This window comes from Lontra canadensis, unplaced genomic scaffold, assembly GCF_010015895.1.
Source record: "Lontra canadensis isolate GAN:19392208 unplaced genomic scaffold, GSC_riverotter_1.0 scaffold7, whole genome shotgun sequence".
Taxonomy (NCBI): Eukaryota; Metazoa; Chordata; class Mammalia; order Carnivora; family Mustelidae; genus Lontra; species Lontra canadensis.
In genome coordinates, this window is record NW_022631001.1 from 23,970,813 (window position 1) to 23,996,565 (window position 25,753).

At 39.6% G+C, this 25,753-nt stretch overlaps 1 protein-coding gene across 1 annotated transcript in view; it reads right to left on the reverse strand.

The window, feature by feature from the left end:
* The window catches only part of RNF169 (ring finger protein 169), an 80,652-nt gene extending 54,899 nt beyond the window's left edge, over positions 1–25,753 (reverse strand). Inside the window, exon 1 of the mRNA XM_032853077.1 lies at positions 25,231–25,753. Within this exon, the coding sequence (XP_032708968.1) occupies positions 25,231–25,732 (502 nt within the window). The 5' untranslated portion in view covers positions 25,733–25,753. The remainder of the gene's footprint in view (positions 1–25,230) is intronic.

Consider the following 25,753-nt stretch of genomic DNA (forward strand, 5'->3'; position numbering starts at 1 on the left):
TAAGATACTACTCCATACCTCTTAGAATTGCCAAAATCCAAAACACTGACAACACCAAATGCTGGGGAGGATGTGGAGCAAAAGGAACTCATTCATTGCTGGTAGGAATGCAAAATGGTAGAGCCACTTTGGAAGACATATCTGGCAGTTTCTTAGAAAACTAAACATAGTCCTACCATATGATCCAGCAATTGCACTCCTTAATATTTACCCAAATGAGATAAAAACTTATGTCCATACAAAACCCTGCACAAAGATATTTTTATCAGCTTTATTCATAATTGCCAAAACTTGGAAGCAACCAAGATATCCTTTAGTAGGTAAATGGATAAATTGTGGTACGTACAGAAAATGGAATATTATTTAGTGTTACAAAGAAATAAGCTACTAAAGACATGAGATGACATGGAGGAAACTTAAATGCGTATTACTTAGTCAAAGAAGCCCTTCTGAAAAAGCTACATACTGAATGATTCCAACCATAGGACATTCTAGAAAAGACAAAATTATGGAAACAATAAAAAGATCAGTGGTTGCCAGGAATGGAGGGTAGGTGAGGATGAAGTGGCAGAATTCAGAGGATTCTTAGATCAATAAAAAAACTCTGTATGATATTACAATGATGGATATATGTCATTATATGTTTTTTTCCCAAGCCCATAGCATGTACAACAAGAGTGAAACCTAAAAGTAAACTATAGACTTTGGGTGATTATAATGTGTCATTTTAAGTTCATCCTTGGTAACAATCTATCTGGTCAATGTTATCAATAATGGGGGAGACTAAAAACACCATCACCCTCCTTAGTCCAGAGGAGTTAGTCCCAAACTCAATTCCTCCACTACCTTCTATAGGGATTTTCAAATTTTATCAGTACAGAAACAACTACTCACACTTCCTTCACTGCACAGAAAGACATGCTAGAAAACTACTTCAGGTGTCACCGAGGTGCTGAATATCTTGGTATTTGTAAATGAATCCAATGGTTGTAGGAATTCTTAATGCCTTTCCTCCAACAATGACTATGTTTAACAGGAAGAGAAACTCTCTAAGGATATGATGACTTAAGAATGACACCACCTATGGCTGGTGACGTAAGCTGAGCACTGCACTCAGTCTAATGTGAACTGTAGGAGCAGCTGTACTTCCTTGAAGGTCCTTCCTGAAAAGGATTTTCTCTGGGGTAGGGTGACTGGTTACTAATAAAGGCAAACAAACAAAACTAAATATAAAACAGGCATTTTTCTAATTGTACCAAACCTCAGGAATGAAGTATCATTGTCAAAGCATACTCAATACAAAATTAGAAAGAGAAACTCACTCAACTGTACTGGAAAGATGTTAACCCTAACAACTCCCAAAGCCAAAGTTAATCATGTCTTGGTACCTGACGGTGCTTAAGTTTTCACCCCCATAGGTTCAGTATCTTATCAGTACATCAAGATGAATAAGAACTTTGGAGTCAGGTCCCAAGACCTAGATCCTAATCTGAATACTCCTACTTACTAGCTACTTGTCCTTGGGCAAATTAAAAAAAAAAAAAATCTCGTTGGATGTAGTGCCTGCTGGGCTCAGTTGGTAGAGCACACAACTCTTGATCTCAGGGTTCTGAGTTCAAAACCCACATTGGGTGTGGAGCCTACTTTAAAAAAAAAAAAAAAAGAAAAAGAAAGAAAAGAGAAAAGAAAAGAAAGGGAAAGAAAAAAGAAAAAAATCTCTTTGGGTAATTTCCATCTCAATCAGCACCACAGCATGGCTATGATGGCTGGCAGTTATGCAGCACTTAAATTATATGCCAGGCTCCTTTCTAAGCACTTTGCATTTATTAACTTATCTAATTTTCCTAATGACCCAAAGGGAAGGCAAAATGATCCTCATTTTACAGGTGAGGAAACTGAAGCACAGAGCATTTATTTTGCCCAAGGCTATATTGCTATCAATGAAGGAGCTATGACTTGAACCCAAGCAATCTGACTCCAGAATCTGTGCTCTTACCTACTATGCCTTATTACTTAATAATTTTTTTAAAGATTTTATTTATTTATTTAACAGGCAGAGATCACAAGCAGGCAGAGGGGCAGGCAGGGAAAGAAGAGGAAGCAGGCTCCCCACCAAGCAGAGAGCCTGATGCGGGCCTCGATCCCAGGACCCTGGGATCATGACCTGAGCCGAAGGCAGAGGCTTTAACCCACTTAGCCACCCAGGTGCCCCTAATTTTTTAAAAAGGAAAAAAAAGACTAACAACCCTATAAAACAATAGGCAAATGCCATGAACAGGCAGTTTTGGGAAAAAGCTAAGATGACTTACAAATCTATTAAAATGTGTTCAATGTCACTCATATTTTAAGATATTAAAAACTTAAAACAAAGTACTTCTTTATATCAGATTAGTAAAGACCAAAGAATTTGATAAAGACAACAGTTAGCAAGGGTATCCTTTATCTTAAAGATAAATCATACACAGACGTAGTACAAAAACGTAGTACAAAGACATAGTATAAAAATGTTCACTGTGGATCATCACAATACTAAAGACTGGAAACAACCTAAATATCCTTCAGTCTGAAACTGACTGAATAAATTTTCAGATGACTGGGATACCACGAATCTTTTTCTTTTTTTTTTCTTTTTTTTTTTTTTTTAAGATTTTATTTATTTATTTGTCAGAGAGAGAGAGCGAGCACAGGCAGACAGAAGGGCAGGCAGAGGCACAGGGAGAAGCAGGCTCCCCGCCAAGCAAGGAGCCCGATGTGGGACTCGATCCCAGGACGCTGGGATCATGACCTGAGCCGAAGGCAGCTGCTTAACCAACTGAGCCACCCAGGCGTCCCTCACGAATCTTTTTCTATACTGTCTGTTTTTATTCCTGGTCTGGTTTCTGGGTTTACCCAGTAACTTTTGTTAGAATGTCATTCATTGTGTATGAAAAGCTGTAGAGGCTCTGGATGCTATTATATTCCCACAGAGCATTCGTCATATTCTCCACAAGCAGACAGAATACGGGCAGATCACCTCACAATCCAATCAGGACATGAGCTGATTCAAGGCTGGCTGTGATCTTTGTTAACACTAGTGAAGCCTAGCCCGGTTTGTAGTCCAAATACCAAACTTTAAGGCTACTTACTTAAGTACCATAATTAATACCACATATTATTCCTACATGAACTTACTCTGCTTTTATTTTAAAACTATACTTCAGGGCGCCTGGGTGGCTCAGTGGTTAAAGCCTCTGCCTTCGGCTCGGGTCATGGTCCTGGGGTCCTGGGGTCCTGGGATCGAGCCTCACGTTGGGCTCTCTGCTCAGCAGGGAGCCTGCCTCCTCCTCTCTCTCTCTCTGCCTGCCTCTCTGCCTGCTTGTGATCTGTCTGTCAAATAAATAAAAATCTTTTAAAAAGAAATAAATAAATAAATAAATAAAATTATCCTTCAAAAAAGAACTAATCTAATCAAAATGTCATAGCCCACATACTAGAACATATACAATGCTTACAACCTTTGACCTAATAATTAATTTCCAGGAATCTATCTAATAAAATAACCTAAAATACAGAAGAACTTTTATATAAAAAGATTTTCATTGTGGGGTTTCTAGGTGGTTCAGTCAGCTAAGTGTCTGACTCTGGCTCAGGTCATGATCTCAGGGTCCTAGGACTGGGCCCAGCATTGGCCTCCACATTCAGTGGGGAGTCTCTTTCTCCCCCTCTCTCTGCCCACCCACCCCCTTGTGCATGTGCTTTTTTTCTCTCTTGTTTTCAAATAAATAAATAAATAAATAAATAATATTTTTTAAAAAGATCTTCATTGCAACCCTACTCATAATTATAAAACAAAAACTGAGAATAACCTAAAAATCCAATTTTGAGGGAATGGTTAGGCCAATTATGGGCAGTCTATACAATGTATGATCATCCTACCATGAAAATTATATAGAAAGACTTTTTAATAATGAGAGCTATTACATTAATAAGACAGGAAACCATCTAGGTATGAGAGATGCAAGTTGCCAGACTGAATGCCTTATAATTTCAAACATAAAAAACAAAACAAATAAAAAAAACTATTAAACAGGGGTGCCTATCTGGCTCAGTCAGTAGGGTATGTGACTCTCAATCTTGGGGTGGTAAATTAGAGCCCCACACTGGGGGTAGAGCCTGCTTAAAAAACAAAACAACACAAAAAAAAAAACATTAAACAGAAATGGCAATAACAAAGGGAAAAAGAACAGCGATATAATTGTAGAAATCACAAAAGAAAAAAAACAGTGATTAGATATCAAGTTATCCTGTAAAATTATGTAAGAATAAGGAAAAAAGTTTCCAGAAATTAAGAAATTAAAGCAGGAATGATCATTAAAGAAAAACGGAGTTGCTGTGGGAAAAAAAAATACACACAAATAAGGCACAAGACCCTTTTGCCAAGCTTATAAGTGAAGACAAGCTTATAAGTGAAGACGAGCTTATAGTTCTTCAAAATATTTAAGTAACAGAGACAATGACAGAATATCACAAGTAAACAATTGCTAAATGAAGCTTACAAGCGAACACTGCAATCAACAGCCTCCACCCCCACATCCACAGGAGGAAGAGAACCAGGAAAGAGAGGCAGGCTTTGAAAAGATGGGACCAAGCAGAAACTAACTGTAAAACTTAAGTCAAGAGATGGAGAAAGAGCAATGCCTGTGAATAATGAAGTACAAAGTATGGAGGCTGGACAGTGAATGAATATGATTTGCTAGAGCAGAAAGGCTGTTTGGAAGAGATGCACAGGTCAGATAGGTAGGCTGGGGAATAGGGTTTTCTTTACTTTTATGTGAAACAATGCCAAATTTGGGGAGAATCTCCCCTGCATAGAATATGAAGGGGCTACTTTTGAGACTCTATCGTAATGTCTACCTGTGTCGGTCACTCAGTTAAATATTTGTCTGTCTGCTTTTTTAATATAGCATATTACCAGCCACATGAGTATGCCTGATTCCACAAGTACAAAGATCCTGGGCTGAGGAGAACACTTAGACACTATCACTTACCAGTGTGTCACCGGGCACACTACAACTTCTCTGGTTGTCAGTTTCCCTATTCCCAAAAGGATAATAGTACTTCCCTCAACTGAACCATTATGAATGATTAAACATGATTTAATGTAATGTGTCTGGTACAGTGTTGGCTATATAACTAATATTCATTAAATGTCAGAAACTTCCCCATAAGGAGAAAGAAAAATTCTACTTAACATTTTTCAGGGACAGAAATTTCTTAGAATTGTAGGGAAGTATAAGGAATTCAGTGGGAAAAAAAAGAGGTTTTTTTTTCTACATATTAGTGGGGCAACTCAAAAGTACTTTCTAAATTAATTGCTAAAAAAATGAATGATAATACTCAAATTTCAAGTTATATCTTGCTCCCTTTGCTTAAAAATTTAATCTGATTTGTACCTTAATCTGGAAAGAATAATGAGCAGCCTGGGGCTGACTCTGGCCTGACTCATGGCCAGAAACTAAATGTTTTTGGCTTTGCAGACCATAAGGTCTCTGTCACAACTGTCCACTCTGCTATAGTAGCATGAAAGCAGTCACAGACAATATGAATGAGTATGGCTATGTTCCAAAAAACTTTAATTACAAAAATGAGCAGCAGGCTGGATCTGACCTGCTGACTAGTTATCAACCCCTGGAACTAAATGTTTGCATCCCCCCAAAATGTGTATGTTGAAACTTAATCCCCAGTGTGATGGAATTTCAAGGTGGGGCCCCGGAAAGGTGATTAGGTAATGAGAGCAAAGCCCTCATGAATGGGATTAGTGTTCTTATGAAAGAGACCCTAGAGAGCTCCCTCTTCCCTCTACCAAATGAGAACACAGCAAGATGAACTAGGAGGTGGGCTCCAGTGTGACACTAAACTATATGCATCTTATCTTTCACTTTCCAGCCTCTGGGAACATGAAAAACCAATTTCTGCTGTTTGGGTTTTTGTTTTTGGTTTTTTTAAGATTTTATTTATTTGAGGGGCGAGTGGGTGGCTCAGTAGTTAAGCATCTGCCTTAGGCTTGGTCATGATCCCAGGATCCTGGGATCCAGCCCCACATCTGGCTCCCTGCTCAGTGGGAGGCCTGCTTCTCCCCCTCCCACTCCTGTTTGTGTTCCCTCTCTTGCTGTGTCTCTATCGAATAAATAAAATCTCTAAAAGAAAAAGATTTTATTTATTTGAGAGAGACAGAGACAGAGATAGCAAGAGAGAGCACAAGTAGGGAGGAGAAGGAGAAGCAGGCTCCCCACTGAGCAGGGAGCCCAATGCGGGGCTTAATCCCACGACCCTGAGATCAAAACCTAAGCCGAAGGCAGACACTTAACCGACTGAGCCACCCAGGCACCCAAATTTCTGTTGTTTGTAAGTCCCTCAGTCCATGATATTCTGTTATAGTAGCCCAAATTGACTAAGACACATGGATGGGAGAAAGACAGAGTCAGAGTAGAGACCCACAGGATTTGCAAAAGCAGGTATTAAATAAGAGCAAAGCGAAAGCATTAAGTTTCCTTGTTGAATCCAGAAATGGCCCAAATAATAAGACACAGTTAGGGAGCACCTGGGTGCCAATGCACCTGCCATTGGCTCAGGTCATGATCCCAGGGTCCTGGGATAGAGCCCTTCATCAGGCTCTCTGCTCACTGGGGAGCCTGCTTCCCCCTGTCTCTTGGCCTGCCTCTCTGCCTACTTGTGATCTTGATCTCTCTCTCTCTCTCTCTCTCTCTCAAATAAATAAATAAAATCTAAAAAAAAAAAAAAAAAAAAAAAGACACAGGCAGCCTGCACTGGATCAGCCCAGTCAAAGCAACATGAGACACACAATAAAAGAGATCACAGAAGCAAACACAGGTATAGGAACGCTGCAGAGATGAAGGCCCTATAGATCTAGGCAGAAAAAGACAGCCATATGATTGCCCCCACAATATCCTTTGGATTTACTTTCTGCTCTGCTGGAAGCAAAGAATCATTCACACTACTCCATAAAGTGAAATGATACCAAAATTAGAAAGAGTACAGGATTTGGAACCATACCACATACATTCAAATCTACCACCCACCGGATAAATACTGTCTTTACGAAGTCTATGTTTCTTCACCTGTAAATGGGAGTCATATCTAGCTTAACGGGGTTGTTCTTCTCATCTAATCTTCCAATACCTACTCTACAAATTCTGTGTGTATTAAATGGTAGCCTAACTGGCCTGTTGACTCTTTTTGTCTTTCCATCTATCATCAACACTTCTTCCTTGGTTCTTCATAATATAAACAGACTCCTGACCCTAACATCCTCCTGCTTACTTTTATTGACTTCTCTCTGACTCCAAGATTTATAAACAGGACCCAATCTACCATTCCAGCCACATTCTTCCATTCCTGCAATACTGATCCCCTCTCCAGCCTTAACACATCTCACTATAACGAGATATGCCATACCTGTTCTCCTCTATGAGAGGATGATGATTACTTCAAAACCCTGCCTACTGCCCTCTCCTTTGTGAAGTTTTTCCCACTAACCCAGAGAGAATGACATTAGCTTCCTGTAGGCTCTCATAACATTCTGGACTTATCTCAATGGTAGTAGCATTTATTACCTGTGTTATAATTACTTATCTCTGCCTCTGCCTCCCCAAACTAGGAGATTTCCTTGAAGACAGGGATGATCTCTAGGTATCTGTCCTAGTGTAAGACAGTGGCTTAAAAATTTTTTGTTGAGGGACGCCTGGGTGGCTCAGTGGGTTAAGCCGCTGCCTTTGGCTCAGGTCATGATCTCGGGATCCTGGGATCGAGTCCCGCATCGGGCTCTCTGCTCGGTGGGGAGCCTGCTTCCCTCTCTCTCTCTCTGCCTGTCTGTCTACTGTGATCTCTCTGTGTCAAATAAATAAAATAAAAATCTTTAAAAAAAAAATTTTTTTGTTGAATGAACCAATGAGAATGATCTTTAATACCGTTAGCCCTATTGGGGCACCAGGGTGGCTCAGTCAGTTAACCGTCTGCCTTTGGCTCAGGTCATGATCCCAGGGTCCTGGGATCAAGCCCCACATCAAGCAGCTCCCTGCTCAGCAGGGAGCCTGCTTCTTCCTCTCCTTCTGCCTGCCGCTCCCCTGTTTGCGCTCTCTCCCTCTCTCACTGTCAAATAAATAAATAAAATCTTCAGAAATAATATTATTAGCAGCATTTCTTACTAAAGTCTTTCAAAGAATGTACTGTCTGAAGGGAATTGTAGTAAAGCTTTTCTTTACAGTTAAGGCAAAGGTAAACTTTTAATAGAGTCCAATCTTTTGAGGTTTTTATTATAATAGTTCTACAGAACCAAACATTGGACAAAACACAAGAGAAATGGCAAAATAGAAGTAAAGGGAAAATAAGTCCACTGCTATTCAGAAAAATAAAAACCAAATCAAAACTGGAAATAAGTTATCTTCAAGCCTAAAAATCTTGTGGTAAATACATGTGACGAGGAAGACGGTCTGACAGCAGCTCATGCCAATAACAAACAAGCCAGTTTTGTTGCTGATAAATTCAGTTGAGTAAGGCTAATGCTACCTTTAGCAGCATTAGGAATCTACCATCTAGATGGAGAGATAGTCCACCCCATTACACTCTGCACTAGTCGGGCATTATTTAAAGTATAAGGGTCAGCTCTGAAAGGGTAAAGGAAACATCACATATAATCAAAAACTTTTAGGGATTTTTTTTCCCTAAGGAATCATTTTCCTTCATTAAGCATTGTCTATGTATCCAATACATTCCAAGTACTATACTAAGTGCTGAAAACATAGAAACATCTTCTCTGACCTCAGAGAGTTCGCTGCAGTGCCAGATACACAAATGAGGAACTGAAGTCCAGTGACATGAGTGATAGGCATGCTTATATGGTGACACAAAGGAAGGTAGCTGACTCCTATGTGGGTGAGAAAAAATTTCACAAAGCACTTATGCTTCACCTGGGCCTTAAAAGATGAGTATAATTTAACAGGAAGACAGTGTCTTCTAGGCAGAGTAATCATAGGTGACAAAAGATCAAAAAGGATCCAAAAAGCATATCCATTAACAAGATCACTAAGCAATGTCATATGGCCAGAACCTTTGGAAAGGGAGGAAGAGAACCAAAGAGATTAATTTAAGAAGTTCAACCTAAAAATTCAGATAGAAATAATCATGTTCTTTAAATACTTGAATATTAGAACTAGGCAAACAGATTTTAATTCACTAGAAAACTTAACTTTCAAACCATTAAAACTCTCCAAATATAGACAGCAATGAGTAGAGTCACCAGAATGGTACAAGTATCCCTATTCATGTGTAAGATCAATCTCCCCCTGGTGTTCCAAATCACATCTTCTCTTCCTTCTTCATGACCTAAGCTCATCAGTTAACTCTCTCCAGCACCATCAATTTCTCCCTAATATGAAAATACACAAATCTAATACACAAACATGACTTAATATCATCTTAACAAGAAAAACACTCTTGAGCTCTTGTCCCGCAGCAGATACTAGCCTTTTTCCTGCCCGCCCCCCTTTACAGCAAAGCCCTCCAAAGAGTAGAGCGTATATTCATTTTCTCCTTTCTCACTTTAACCCATGCTAATAGGACCTTTTTGTTTGTTTGTTTCACCACTCTCTAAACTGTTCTTAATAAAGTCACCAAGAAGGACCTCCAAGATTTCCCAGGGTCAGTTTATAATATAGGCATATTATAAAAACATAAAATATAGGCATATTATAAAAGAGTTCAATGAATGGGTATAATCTGATAAAAAGAACTAAGGATCTTTCCAATCAAAACAGCTAATACCAGCCTCATGGAAAGTATAAATCTGGGATAAACCAGCTCAGCTTCTGCACACAGCTATCTTCATGTAATACTATCCATTTCCTTTGGAAAACCAGAAAGGATGACGAGGTGTTGAAATTGGACAGTCTTACATCATCTTTATCAGTATGAATATCAGCAAACACTCTTCTTCCCTTACATATCATCATTACAATTGTCTAATACTTATTTTAATCTAATCTTCTAAATTAGACTGAGGCACAGTTACTAAGTATGAAAGATAATCCTTCTTCCTTCAGTGTTCCTCCTCTAGACATTCTTGTTCTCTTCAAGTCCATCCTTTCTAAGTATCTAGTTCAATGACTTACACAGATGAAGTACTCTGTAAATGTCTAGTAAATAAACTGTAAAACCTTACATATGCGACCTAGTACAAAGTAAATTCCATAAATGCTAACTCCCTCTCCAAAACCATCCTAACTTGAAGAATGCAGAAATCTGATAAAAACCTCCCTACGGTACACGAACAAGTTGATCTATTTCTCTCTCAGAAGTACCTGCATTGTTAAAGAACCACAAGAATAAGGGACCTAAAGAGAACTTCAGATACCACAGGAAATATGAGTGATATCCTGAGGCAACAGAATCTTCTCTCATCACCATAGTGGTTAATCATCAACATGACCCTATATACCAAAAGAAAGTTAAACCATTTCTTTTACTAATTTCTTTTACTAATTCATTAAAAAGCCATATACAGTAATACATATACACTTGGCAAGCACTGGAAACAAGCTAGTAAAGTCTGGCAGGAAACGTATAATTAACATTGGTTTTCTCTGGAGAGACAGACAATAATTGTCTTAACCGTTATTCATCCCCTTGTCTTTTCCCACCAAAGACAGCTGTTATTACTTTTTCCAGTAATATAGTTAGCATCATTTTTTAAAAATTTTGTCCTGTGTATAGGTATATGTATATGAATATATATCATGTCATACACATATTTCTGTATAGAGCAGACACCTATTGATGGAATTTCCACATGGTAAGAAATGTAGCTCTTCAACCTTACTAAGTGTGGCCAAACTGCTTTCCAAAATGGTTGTACCAGCTTATACTCTTCCAGCAGCATGTAGTTCTCCATTATTAATTATCAATAACTGATCATAAATCATGCCAGTCTGATGGCCTCTCATCATTGGTTTAATTTGTATTTCCCAAATTACCAATGATAGTGAGCATCGTTCCAGATGTTTTTGGCCTTTCAGTTTTCCTCCTCTGTGAAATGTCTATATCCCCTCACCATTTTTCTAATGAGGTGTCTATCATAGTGATTTGTGGTTCCTCATATATTTTGCATATTAATCTTTTGTCAGTTATTTCATTGAAAATATTTTCTTCCACCCTGTGGTTTATCTTCTTACTTTATATTATCTTTTATCATACAAAAGTGTTTTACCTTTATGTATCAAATTATCAATCTTTCCTTTATGCTGTTTGTTTGTATGAAGAATACTTCTCTACCCCATTTTCACAGAAATACTTCTAGTATTTCTTAAGCTTTATAGTAGTCTGACCTTTAATCCATCTGGAATTAATTTTTTGTATATGGTATAAGGTAAAGATCTATTTTCTTTCCCCTGCTTTCTCTAAGGTTGGCTAACTAACCACAACACCTGAATATGGTGTCTTTGCCCCACTGATCTGTAATGCCACCTGTCATCTCTCAAATTCAAATATATGAGGGCATGTTACTGGACTCTTTATTTTTTTTGGAATTTTTAATTATTTAACATTGGTTATCCAACTATCCTGACACCAATACCTCACTGTTTTAATTAATACAGCTTTATAATAGCTTAATTAATTTGATAAAGCAAAGTGCTCCAAAATGGTCTTGACTGTTCTTGGCCACTAAACATCCTTATTGACAAGTTCCACTTTAAAAAGTTTCCTTCTGGGGCACCTGCCTTCGGCTCAGGTCATGAGCCGGGGTCCTAGGATTGAGCCCCACATCAGGCTCCCTGCTCTGCGGGAAGCCTGCTTCTCCCTCTCCCACCCCCCTGTTTGTGTTCCCTCTCTCACTGTCTCTCTCTGTCAAATAAATAAATAAATAAAAATCTTTTTAAAAGTTTCCTTGTGTTCCACGTGTTCTTGTTTTGTAAATGAGTGGCAAATTCCATCAAATGCTCTTTTAAGAATCTATTGAGATGATCTAGGATTTTATTTTCCTTTAGTTCATTAATATAGTGAATTACATTTTTTTAAAGATTTTATTTATATGAAAGATAGAGCATGAGCAAGGGGGAGGCAGAGAGAGAGAGGGAGAAGCAGACTCCCCACTGAGCAGGGAGTCCAATGCGGGGCTTGATCCCAGGACGCAGGGATCATGACCTGAAGGCAGAAGCTTAAATGAGCCACCAGGCACTCCACATTAGATTCTTAATGCTACACTGAACTCGCATTCCTAGAATAAATGCTACTTGGTTATGATTTTTTTTAATGTACTAACTTAGTATGTATCTCACTTGGGATTTTTTAAATATACATTCATGAGATTGGCCAGTATTTTTCCTTTCTTATCCTGTCCTAGTATGATTTTGATATCAAGTTGTAAAAGCCCTCCAAAATGAATCTGGAAACACTTTTATTCCCTGGAATAGTATGCATAAGGATCACCCATCCTGCAATATTTAGGTAACCTGTAAAACTCTGTGTCTGGTGCTTCTTTAATGGATAGAATTTTTCTTCCACTTTTTATTACGGAAAAGTCTCAAATATTTTTTAGAGACACTTGTATATAATGAACCCCAACCTATCCATTCCCCCAGCTTCAACAGTCAATTCATTGCCAATCGTATTTCATATAATCCCCATCATTACCTCCCCCCACCCCCCCTTGAAGGAATGATTTTTGAAACAAATCCCACACATCATATCATCCTAGTATCTCTCCTAAGGGACTCTTTCAAAACATGTAACTAGAAAACTACTGTCACATTAAAAATTTCATAATCTTTAATACCAACAAACATCTAAGCAGTATTCAATTTCCTGTCAAATGTTTTTATAGTTTTTCAAGCCAGGATCCAAATAAGTTCATACACTTAAATTTGTTGTATCTTTTAATCTGCAGGTTTCCTTTCTACTGCTCTTTTTCTTCTTCCTCTTCCTTCCACCTCTCCTCTTCTTCTTCTTCTTCACATTATTTGTAGAAGAAAATGGGCCATGTATCCTGCAGTTCCCAACATTCTGGATTTTGCTTATTACACCCCCATATTACTTATAATATTTATATTATAAATATAATATTTATATTACCCATATTACAAATAGATTTTACTATTTAAGTTCTTTTTTAGTTACACTTTTTTTTTTTTTTAAAGATTTTATTTATTTATTTGACAGACAGAGATCACAAGTAGACGGAGAGTCAGGCAGAGAGAGAGAGGGAAGCAAGCAGGCTTCTTGCTGAGCAGAGAGCCCGATGCGGGACTCGATCCCAGGACCCTGAGATCATGACCTGAGCTGAAGGCAGCGGCTTAACCCACTGAGCCACCCAGGCGCCCCTTTAGTTACACTTTTATTCATATTTTCTATTTATTCTTGAGTAAGCTATGACAGGTTGCATTTTCCAGGAAGTTGACTATTTATACTTTTCAAACTCAGGGCATAAAATTCCATATTCTATATTTATGGCATTTTTATATATTTATCATATCTATAGCTGTGTTCCCTATTTCATTCCTAACATTTATGACTTCTTGTTTTTTTCTTTGACCAATCTTGCCAGAGATTTGTCTATTATATAAATCTTCTATTAGTACCTTCTGTGAAATTCCCATTTTGGCTTTATTAATCCTCTTCACTGTTTGTTTTCTATTCCATTAATTCCTGTTATCTTTATTCTTTCTGATCTTCTACTTCCTTTGGGTTTAATCTGCTGTTACTTTCCTACCTTCTTCAGCTGGCTGCTTAACTCAATAATTTCCAGTCTTGGGGCGCCTGGGTGGCACAGTCTTGGTTTCGGCTCTAGTGGTGATCTCCAGAACCATGAATCAAGCCCGCATTGGGCTCTGTGCGCAGTGCAGAGTCTGAGACTTTCTCTCCCTCTGCCTTACCCCCTGCAGTCTCTCTCTCTCTCAAATAAATACATAAATCTTTAAAAAATAATTTTCAGGGGCACCTGGGTGGCTCAGTCACTAAGCGGCTGCCTTCGGCTCAGATCATAATCCCAGAGTCCTGGGATTGGGCCTGCACTGGGCTCCCTGCTCAGCAGGAAGCCTGCTTCTCCCTCTGTTTGTGTTCCCTCTCTCGCTGTGTCTCTGTCAAGTCAATAAATAAAATTTTCAAAAAAATAATAATTAATAATAATTTTCAGTCTTTCAATTCAAATACCTTGAAGATTTGGGCTCTGGCTCAGGTCATGATCCCAGGGTCCTGGGATCGAGCCCCACATCGGGCTCCTTGCTCGGCAGGAAGCCTGCTTCTCCCTCTGCCTCTACCTGCTACTCTGTGCTTATACTCTCTCTCTGACAAATAAATAAATAAAATCTTTAAAAAAAGAAATACCTTCAGATTCTAGGACATGTATTTCTTCACGTTAGCATCTCTGAAATTGGGATGTTTCTTACAACTTAAGTCTTACAATCACTGTCAGTCAGGCAGCAGTGACGATCCCACTGTCCGTGCTTATGCATAAACATAGATAATTACAGAATAAGCTTGCAAAAAAAAAAAATGTAGTGATTTGGTGGTTATGCCTGGCATGACTGGACAACTGTAATCTCTCAATATTAGCCAACAAACCTATTTAGACCATTTGACAAAGAACTATGAGTCTCATCTGAAAAGCTTTTGTTGAAGACATTTGGCAAGCTCAAGAAAGCATCAGCATCAAAACTTGATGGGTGGGGCGCCTGGGTGGCTCTGTGGGTTAAAGCCTCTGCCTTCAGCTCTGGTCATGATCCCAGGATCCTGGGATTGAGCCCCACATCGGGCTCTCTGCTCAGCAGGGAGCCTGTTTCCCCCGAGCTCTCTCTCTGCCTGCCTCTCTGCCTACCTGTGATCTGTCAAATAAATAAATAAAATCTAAAAAAAACAAAACAAAACTTGATGGGTGCCAGCAGTGTCAAAGAAAATGATAAGGATAGCTATAGGGCATGTTTTTAAGAAATGCTGTATCACCAATGATCTCTCTGACACAGTAAGCAATACTAGGTAGAAAAACACAAACCTCTATGATTCAGTCAAAACCTGATTTAGAAGAATCATGAACAGGAATATCCTAATTTATTATTTCACTTCCTTTTATAAATACATGCTCAAGTCGTATGTTAAATCTATAAATAAATTTATAAGAGTTCTTGCAGGAAACATAAAGTTAAAAGTGATAGGAAAGCATTGTTTGGTAAACGATAGTGCATCTTACAAAAGATGGCAACCTAAGATTCAATGAAATATAATATAGGCACTTAAATTTTCCTTAGTTTTGCTTTAGCTGTATTCCATAGATTCTGAAAGAGTTGTTTCCACTGTTACTCAATTCTAAATATATTCCAATTTCCATGATTTTGTTTTTTACATTATTTAGAAGTCTGTTTCTGCATTTTTAATTTCCAAACACAGACTAGGAGGGATATTGGTTATATTTGTCAGTAATTTCTAATTTTACTGTATTGGGGTCAGATAACATGGTTTATATAGCAATCTTTGGTATTTGTTGAAACTTTATGTGCCTAATTATGTGCACGTTCTATATTCGTTTAAAAGGAATGTATACTCTCTAATTTGGGAAAGGTATGTTTCTCTATAAATGCAGCAGATCAAGTTATTCATAGTATTTCTTTTAGTGGTTACCCTTAAATTTTTAATATGCATCCAAGAGCCTAAAGTTAATCAATATCTCTATCTCCCTGAACTATATATGGAAACTTAGAACTTTTTAATACTGACCACTTTCCCTCCCAGCTTACATTTTATCCTTGTCCAATATTTTAGTTCCACTTTGGTTTTGGCCCCCACAAAATAATCATTATTTTTGTTTTATACGGTCAATCTTGGCTTAGTTTACACACCAATTTCTCTCTTCACCATCATTTCTTGTATCCTACTTTCTCCCGTTACATTTCTTTCTTCCTGAAATACATTCTTTAGCATAAGAGTTCTTTCAGAAATAGCATGGTAAATACTCCGTATTTTCGTTTATCTGAAAATATTTTTATTTTTCCCTCACTCTTGAATGATAATTTAGCTGAATACAAAATTCAGATCTCTGTCAACACTTAGAAGACATTATTCCATTTTCTTCTGGCGTCTCTTGTTGATTACAAGATGTCTGATCTCGGTCTGTTGCTCCTCTTTTCTTTCTGGTTGCTTTTTAAAGTGCCTTTGTTGTTCTACAGTTTCACAGCAATGTGTGTGGTTGTGGGGGTTGGTTTTTTTGCTGTTGTTGTTCATTTAATTATTTCTAGAGTCTCTTAAGTCTAAAACCTAAGGATTCACATCTTTTTATTAATTCTGAAATATTCTCAAGTCATCATCTCTTTCAATTCCATGTCTCCTCATTCTACTCTTCTCCTTCTGTAATTATTATTACATGTTGGGTCTTCTTGATCTTTCATTTTTCTTCCCCACTTTCAGATTTTCCTTCATTATTTACTGTTTTGTTCTCAGGATTTCCATATATTTAATTCCCAGTTTACTGATTTTCTCTTCATCTGTGTAAGCTATTGCTTATTTACTGAGCTTTTTTTTTTTTAACCTAACGGAATATATTTTTCATTATGTTTAGCTCTTTTTCAAATGTACCTGTTTCATAACATCTTATTCATTTTCTAGGATGTCAATTAATTCTTTAATGTCTTTAGTCAATTAAAATATGTTAATTTAAATTATCATTCAAGGTGCTATTCTACTATGCTGGTTCCCAGAGATATAATCTCCTTGCTTGTTGTATCTACTAACTCTCATTTATGTTAGAAAATGGTTTCCACATGTGTCACATTTAATCATAAGTTCATCTTCAGCTGGGATTCTTTCTTAGAGAATCTCTTCTGGCCCAAGCTGGGAGTACCCCCTTGGAGTCTTGTTTTTCCTTTTCCAGGTGACCCAGGGGTATTACTAGTTTGGAGCCAGCTTTTATATTAATTTCTCAACCTGGTGATACTTAAACCATATAATATAAACTCAGATCCCAAATATAAGCAAGGCATATATCTTGTGCTTCAGTTTCTCAGAGAAGCCTTTTTTCCCATTTCCTCTCTGCATCGAACCCAGGCAAATCAAGACAAAATTTCTTATTACTGGCTTGTGTCAGTGGGAAGATTTTTCTCTACCCACCCTTGCACTGTGAATGCACATCAAGAATCCCAGTTTTGTGCAGAAGTTTTAGTTTTGGTTCCTTTTTCTACATGGTTAAAACTTAGTCCATTAGGAATAGAAACCAGAAATAAACCCTCACCCCGCCCCATCACCCTGCTCCAGGGCAGCACAGCATGAGCTCAAGGCTTACTAAAATTTTGGTTTTTAGTTTCATTTGTATTTCTAGAACCCGGAGATTTTCCTCTATTTCCTGCAAGCTCAGGATTGCACTTTAAAAAAATGTTAGTTCAAGGGCTCCTAGGTGGCTCAGCCGTTAGGTGTCTGCCTTCAGCTCAGGTCATGATCCCAGGGTCCTGGGATTGAGCCCCGCATCAAGCTCCCTGCTCGGGGGGAAGCCTGCTTCTCCTTCTCCCGTTCCCCCTGCTTGTGTTCCTGCTCTTGCTGTCAAATAAATAAATAAAATCTTTTAAAAAAAAAAAACTGTTAGTTCTATATCATCCAGCTTTTCTGGATATTTGTAGCAGAGGAGTCTTCTTATCTCAGTTATTCATCTTGCTAAAAGAGCATCTGGGTTCTCCAATCTATTTCCTACATTAACCCCATAGGAGTAATCATTCTAAAATGCAAAGATGGAACTCCTCTTTAAAACTCTTCAGTGGATCCTTACTCCTGAGCACAGCAGTCAAAGTCCACTATTATCCAGTAACTGCTTATTTCTGGAATTCCATCTCCTTCCACTCTCCCACACACACTTTTTGCTCCAACAACTCCTACTTACAATCCCTAGACGTCTCCTTGTTACTTCATATTCCTGTGCTTCTAAATATACTGATTTCTCTCATCTTTATCCTGCCCTCATCCACCTACTGAATACTCAGGGTCAAGTGTCTAACTTTTACTGCAGCCATTCCTGACCCATCCAAGTTTGATCCTCTTCATTGTGAAATGGCTAACATTCCTTGAGCTCTTCATATGCCATGCATTCTAATAATTCACTTAGTCTTAACAACAACCTTCTGATTTTGCTATTACTATCCCCATTTTCTAAATGAGGAAACTAAGGCAAGGTCAATCAATGTACCCAAGGACACACAGTTATAAATGGCAGAGCTGGAATTCAAATACAGGCAATCTGTCTCCAGATCCTGCTCCGTTAACTGGCTCTCTTAATATATACCTTATTGCCTTCTACAATTATATCTTGGATTATAGTTATAAGTGCATTTATTAAACACTTCAGTGGCATATTTATATACTAATCTTCCCAACTATACCACCTTGAAGAGAAAGAACCATGTTTTTATTCTTTTTGTAGTTCCAGTGCCCAGCATACAGAAGGCCCTCAATGGTTACTAAATTAATGCATGACTGAAGGAAACATCCTCATAGCCACTGCTTTAGTCCAGCTTCTCTTCATCTCTTGCCTGAACATCTGAAATAGCCCTCTAGCTGGACTCCCTTCCTTGTTTTTCTTCACCTCTTCCCTCCATACTCCAACCAAGCACATAATGATGATGTCATTACACTTACTTAAAAATCTTTAAGGGCAGGAGTGCCTGGGTGGCTCAGTCAGTTAAGCATCTGTCTCTTGGGGCGCCTGGGTGGCTCAGTCGTTAAGCATCTGCCTTCAGCTCAGGTCATGATCCCAAGGTCCTGGGATGGAGCCCTGCATCAGGCTCCCCGCTGCTTCTCCCTCTCCCACTCCCTCTGCTGTGTTCCCTCTCTCTCTGTGTCTCCCTCTGTCAAATAAGTGAATAAAATCTTTAAAATTAAAAAAAAAAAAAAAAGAAAGAAAAAGCATCTGCCTCGGTTTCAGCTCAGGTCATGATCTCAGGGTGGTGAGACTGAGCCCTGCATTGGGCTCCATGCTGGGCATGGAGCCTGCTTAAGATTCTCTCCCCCTCTCCCTCTGCCCCCTCCCTTAAAAATATCTTTAAGGGTTGGGGCGCCTGGTTGGGGCGCTTAACCTTAGTTGGTTAAGCGGCTGCCTTCGGCTCAGGTCATGATTCCAGGGTCCTGGGATGGAGCCCCACATCAGGCTCCCCGCTCAGCAGAGAGCCTGCTTCCCTTTCTCTCCCTCTGCCTGTTGCTCTGCTTACTTGTGCTCTCTGTCAAATAAACAAATAAAATCTTAAAAAAAAAAAATTTTTTTTTAATTAAAAAATCTTTTAAGGGCTCTGCATTATCTACAGGATAAAGTTCCAAATTCTTTAAAGATTTTATTTATTTATTTATTTATTTGTCAGAGAGAAAGAGAAAAAGAACACAAGTAGGCAGAGTGGCAGGCAGAGGCAGAGAGAGAAGCAGGCTCCCCACTGAGGAGGGAGCCCGATGTGGGACTCGATTCCAGGACCCCGGGATCATGACCTGAACTGAAGGCAGTGGCTTAACCGACTGAGCCACCCAGGCGTCCCAAGTTCCAAATTCTTTAATCACGACACACACGCCCTTTGTGATCTAACTTCCACAGTCCCTTCTCTTCTCCCTCCCACTCCAGTCCAAATTTCTATCGATATTTAACCCCTGCCAGTCCCTGAATAGGCCAAGAGTCTTCATGCTTTTGTACATACAGGTTCTTCTTCCTGAATGGCCATCCCCTCCTCCCTCATCTGATGAATTCCTATTCTTTTCAACATATAGCTCAAATTCCTCAGCTTTCCTCCACCCTTAGTTATCCCATTCCTATATTCTGTTGATATTATGCATTCACCTCACTTACCACTTTGTAATGTTATTTGGTAAGGCGTTTGTCCAACCAGCTTGTGGAATCTCAAAAGACGGGGACCATGTCTTATCCATCTTTTTTATTGTATTATCTTACACAGCACATGCTCCAAAAATGCTCATTGAATTAGTGGAATGCTATTTGACAAACATATCCTATATCCTACACTCAAAAAAACTCAGCTATAAATGAATTCAAGGGTAATAAGCAACTCATCCAGATTAACTGGAAGTTAGGCAGGAGTGGAAATATGAATGGACAAAAACAAATACCTCCTAAATTCCTGCTGCTCAATCCTGAATTCTATAGAATAGAGATGGTCCTCCAATGGCAATTAATGTTTAGTTGGTGAGGTTATCTCATTCTGAGTTGTTTCCTACATTAGTATAACACATAAAGACACCCTCAAACTCTGGACTATATCTCACTAAGGATAAAAAGTTGACTCATTTTATACATTTTAAAACAAATCCTTAAAGATGAGGGGAATTCTTGTCCTTTTACACTACAATCATATGATTTCATTATTCATTAGTCCTAAATGCAATTTAGGCTGCACACATAGCAAACATTGTCTGCCAACTGAGTAATAAACCAGAACTACTTGTTTGTCACAGAAAGAGGAAATTTTAAAAATGTGTAATGTTAACCCTAAGTGAACAGGGAGGTTGGGTAGGATTACAGTGAAGGGATGAATGAGGTACTATTCAATTTCTGCAATGCACTTTTTTGGTTTTTTTTAAGATTTTATTTATTTGACAGAGGGAGAGATCACAAGTAGGAAGAGAGGCAGGCAGAGAAAGGGGGGGAAGCAGGCTCCCTGCTGAGCAGAGAGCCCGACCCCAGGATCCTGAGATCATGACCTGAGCTGAAGGCAGAGGCTTAACCCACTGAGCCACCCAGGCGCCCCTCTGCAATGCACTTTTAACACTAAAAACTTTTTAAAAGTTCTAACTGCCAGTTTAAAACACTCATTGGCCTTTGTCTAACTTTTCAATTGTTACCCATGGTAGAAGAAAAAGAACTGTCCTAAAAGGTCTTGGCTCCTCTTTCTTACTAATATTTTATTTATTTATTTATTTATTTGAGAGAGAGAACACAAGCAGTAGGGAGGGGCAGTGGGAGAGGGAGATGCAGACTCCCTGCTGAGCAGGGAGCCCTCCATGAGGCTTGATCCCAGAACTCTGGGATCATGACCCAAGTGGAAGGCAGACACTTAATCCACTGAGCCACCCACACGCACCCCAAGGTCTTGGTTTCAAGTTCAAAGGCAGTGTAATTTAGAATGATCACTCTTGATTTCAAATCAAGACTAAATGAAGGAGCACCTGGGTGGCTCAGCGGGTTAAGCCTCTGCCTTCGGCTCAAGGTCATAATCTCAGGGTTCTGGGATCAAGCCCCACATCGGGCTCTCTGCTCGGCAGAGAGCCTGTTTCCCCCTCTCTCTCTGCCTGCCTCTCTGCCTGCTTGTGATCTCTCTCTCTGTCAAATAAATAAATAAAATCTTAAAAAAAAAAAAAAGACCAAATGAATTCTTAAAATTCATTATTATGTAATATATATACTTAAGATTTACCAATGAGACTTAAGTATTGCTGTTGTATATACAACTGACCATTGAACAATACAGAGGTGAGGGGCACTGACCCCTGGCACAGTCAAAAATCCACAGTAACTTCTGACTTCCCCAAAACATTATTCATAGCCCACCGCTGACCGGGTGCCTTACTAATAACATAAACTGCTGATTAGCATATATTTTGTACGTTATGTGCATTATATACTATATTCTTACAATAAAGCTAGAGAAAAGAAAATGTTAGGAAAATCCTAAGAAAGAGAAAATACATTTATGGCACTGTAATGTGGTCTTTGAAAAAAAATCCACTTATAGGTGGACACACAGAATTCAAACTCCTGTTATTCAAGGGTCTACAGCAGCTGCAAAGGTACCTATCTATGTCTGTGTGTGCTCCATTTTGTTTTTAATCAATGGACCAAGACTGTCTCTAAATTTAGAATAAAAGCTCCACAAGAAAGAAATCTTTGAATATTTCATCCACTAATGTCTCCCAAGGTCCTAGAACAGTGCCTGGCTGGCAGAGCAAATGCATTCATTACATACTTGTGAATATTGCTCAAAATGGTTCAAATACTGTAACAGTCTATGCAACCAACTACAGCTCCTTGAGAAGTAGCCTTCACACAATGTTGCACAAATCAACTGATACTGTATCCAAAAGCAAACTGACAATGCATATAATAAAACATTTTACACAAGAGTCCTTAAGGTCCTGAAGTTTAAAGCTTGCCAAGAAACTGGCAAAAAACAAAAATGTCACCAACACAACCAAAATTTTCAACAAGCACAAACTCTTACACTTATTTCATAGACAATTCAATTCTAAAAGAGCCATGAGGCTTCAACAACTAAATTTTAAGAATTTCACTTAAAAACCAGTGCATTTACTACAAAATTTAATTTCCAGTATTATAAAGCAGGCTTGACCTTTCTTTTATCAATTGGCCTAACTAGGCCAAAGGAATATTGCTAAGCAATATACCTCTGAATATACCTAAAATTGCTAACTCTATTGCTGTTTCCCACTCAAAAATACAATGTAAATACTTATAAAACTGGCCTTTAGTTTTCCCTATTAAAAGCCATCATGAGCATTTAACTGGAAATCAGACTATGTTTATTGGGTTATTTATGGGGTACCCTTTTGGTACTTGATTATCTGCTACTCACTCATGATGACGATTAGCTGGTTACATTTTTTTTTTTTTTAAGATTTCATTTATTTATTTGACAGAGAGCGAGAGAGCACAAGCGGGGGAGCAGTAGAGGGAAGGGAGAGACAGGCATGATCCAAGGACCCTGGGATCATAACCTGAGCCGAAGGCAGATGCTTAACCAACTGAGCCACCCAGGTGCCTGTGGTCACTTTCTACTCTGTTTTGGGCCTCAGTTCTCCCTTCTGTAGAATGAGGGACCTGTGTTAAAACAATGGTTCCTCGCTGTCTTTTTCAACCCTTTGAGAATCTGGTGAAAGCTATAAGTGACCTCTCCTTAACAATGCACATACATGTGTATATAACAATTTTATGAACAGCTATTTATAATAGCAAAAGATTGGAAACAACCTAAATGTCTACCAACTGATGGTTAAGTAAATCGTTACGGCCATTCAACAAATTCCTTGCAGCTGTAAGTAAGATAAAGAAACCTTTCATATACTGATATGAAAAGATTTCCATCATGTATTGTTACATGAAAAAAGGCAAGTTACAGTGTATACAATATGCAAACTTTTGTGTAAAAAGATCAAAAACTATACCTGAATTTTTACATATAAACATAAACTGGAATAAATGAGAATTTTGATGTTCGTGGAAAATGAGTAAAGGGGTAGGAGGAACCTTTCCATTGCATACTTTGTTATATTTTTGTTTGCATTATGTCAATACACTGCATACTAAAATTGTAAAGTAAAAAAATTGTATATAACTTCAAGAAGTCCAGGCAACCCACTGAAGCTAGAAAATAAATCCCAAACCCTACCCAGCAATATTCTTCTATAATGACTTGACTTAATAAGTCTTTAATTATATACACTCACACAAGAACATTTAAGGAAAAACATTTTTCATCACAGTCCTCGTAAACATATAAAGTAATTGGTGGATACTCAGTGATTCAATAGATCCTAATTTGGAATCTCATTTTATATAATTTTCCTTAATTATGATACACTTTATGACAAATTTCTTCAAGGGAAAAAGTTTGCACAAATTCTTGAGCCATACTCCCTCTCATGGATCAAATTTCAGACTATTTCACTGAGAAGTCCAGACTTTAGAAATAAGAATACAAATTTCTATCCTATTTGACCATATAATCAATAGTACTAGTACGGAGACATGAGAAATGCTTTTCTTTCCCATTATCTCAGAATTTGAAGCAAATTAAAGAGCATATGAGAACATCATACAGCACCCATAAATTAGATGACATCTGAGGAGACCTTCTTGCCTGATTTGAGCAGCAATCAGATGGAACTGGTTTTCATCCTTAAGGCAAATTATTTAACCTCTCTGGGTCTCAGTTTCATCTGTAAAATGGAAATAAAAGTACCTATCTCATAAGGATGTTGTGGAGCTTAAAAGGAGTAACAAGGAACACAGAAAATAAGACTTAGAAATAAAAAGTAAGGTATCCTAGGACAGTGGCAGGTGTCTGCTCAAATCACAACAAGACTGCATTCTGGAACCTGTAGTTTCTGGGGACTGCACTTTCATACACAAGCAACGCCTTCTTTTCCCTACTGAAAATAACACATGGCAGAATTCCCAACACAGAAAGTGCAAATATCTGGCCTTTCCTAATTATGCTTCTTGAAAATCTCCTCCTAGGCAAACATTTCTTATCAAATAGCTGTAGATGTTGTATCAATTGGATGTGTCATAGAGAGTCTGAAGTTACAAGAGTTTTGTTTTGTGGTTTTTACAGGACACTTTCTATGTCAAGCTCAGCACTGAAGAGTGGCAGGCTATGCAATGTAAAGAAAGGCAAAAAGTTTAAAGCAACAGTCCTGCAACAGACTTTTAACTCCCAGGATGATAGCAGGAAACCTATACTGCCATAGAGGTAGAAGCAGCCCCTGCCAACCAATCTCCATTTACGAAACTTTTATACCCCATCCAGTTTTGTTTTGTTTTGTTCCAGCACTACTGGAGCTTATTAATTTCTGGAATTATTATAAATATAATTAACCCTGATTTACTGCTTCCTCACTATGTGCCAAGCTCTGTTCTAAGCATGCATTTTTCAAGACTTTGTGAAAACTGCACATGTGAGTTCATTCTCTCAACCTACTTTACACTCAAGTCTGAAAAGCTCCCTTCACATCCTCAAGTGCAACCCGTCCCCTTAATTCCGGATACTCCATATCTCTCACTGATCCATTCAGGCCCAGGGGCCACTTCTTTACACGCAGTTCGCCCCCCAGCTCCTCACCCAACACTAAACCAAGCACTTCTCCGATCCTCCAGGGCCCCTGCAAAGTTCGGAACCCTTCTCCCACACACCATTCCAACCTGGCCCTAACTTGTTCCAAGAATGCTGTTTCCCTCCAAACTTCTGACTTCCGTAAGGCGCGGGATCCCTTCACCGCCGTTCCAAATCCATTCCACCCGTACTTCATTCTGAAGTTCAAAATTCACAAACAGATGCACCTGGACAGAGCCCAGTTCCAACCCCACGAGAACTCTATACGGCCGCTCGAGTACGGCCTGGGACCCCCCCCACCCCCTAACCAGGCCAGGCCGGGCGCGCTCGGCCTCGTTCCGGACCCCAAGGGGAGGAGGGGAAGCTCCACCTGGCTCTGCGGCCCCGGCGCGCGGCTCCTGCTCCGGCCTGGGCCCCGCGGCGGCCGCGCCCCCGTCCCGGCGCGGGCGGCAGCGCTCCGGCTGGCCGCGGCGGGCGCGCTCGCCCTGCACCTCCGCGTCGGCCTGGCCGTCGTCGCGGGTCCGACGGCGGGCCCAAGTAGGGCCGCGGGCTCTGCAGCGGGGGCAACCCGGGCCCGCCGCGTCGGCGGCACGCTGGGCGCAGCTTCGGCACAGTGAGTGGCCGCACGGCAGGGCCGCCGCTTCCCCCGGGGTCTCCAAGCACCCGGCGCAGCCCGACTCCTCCGGCCGCGGCGGTGGCGGCGGCTGCAGCAGCGGTGGTGGCAACACCAACAGCGCGGGGCCAGAGGCCGCGCCCGGGGCCCCAGTCTTGGCTGCCGCCATCTCGTCACAGCGGCCCCGTCGGCCCCGCCGACTGAGAGCCGCCGCTGCCGCCGCGGAAGAGGCCCGCGTACTCGGACCTGCCGCCGCCATCTTGTTTCCCGTTTGAAGGGA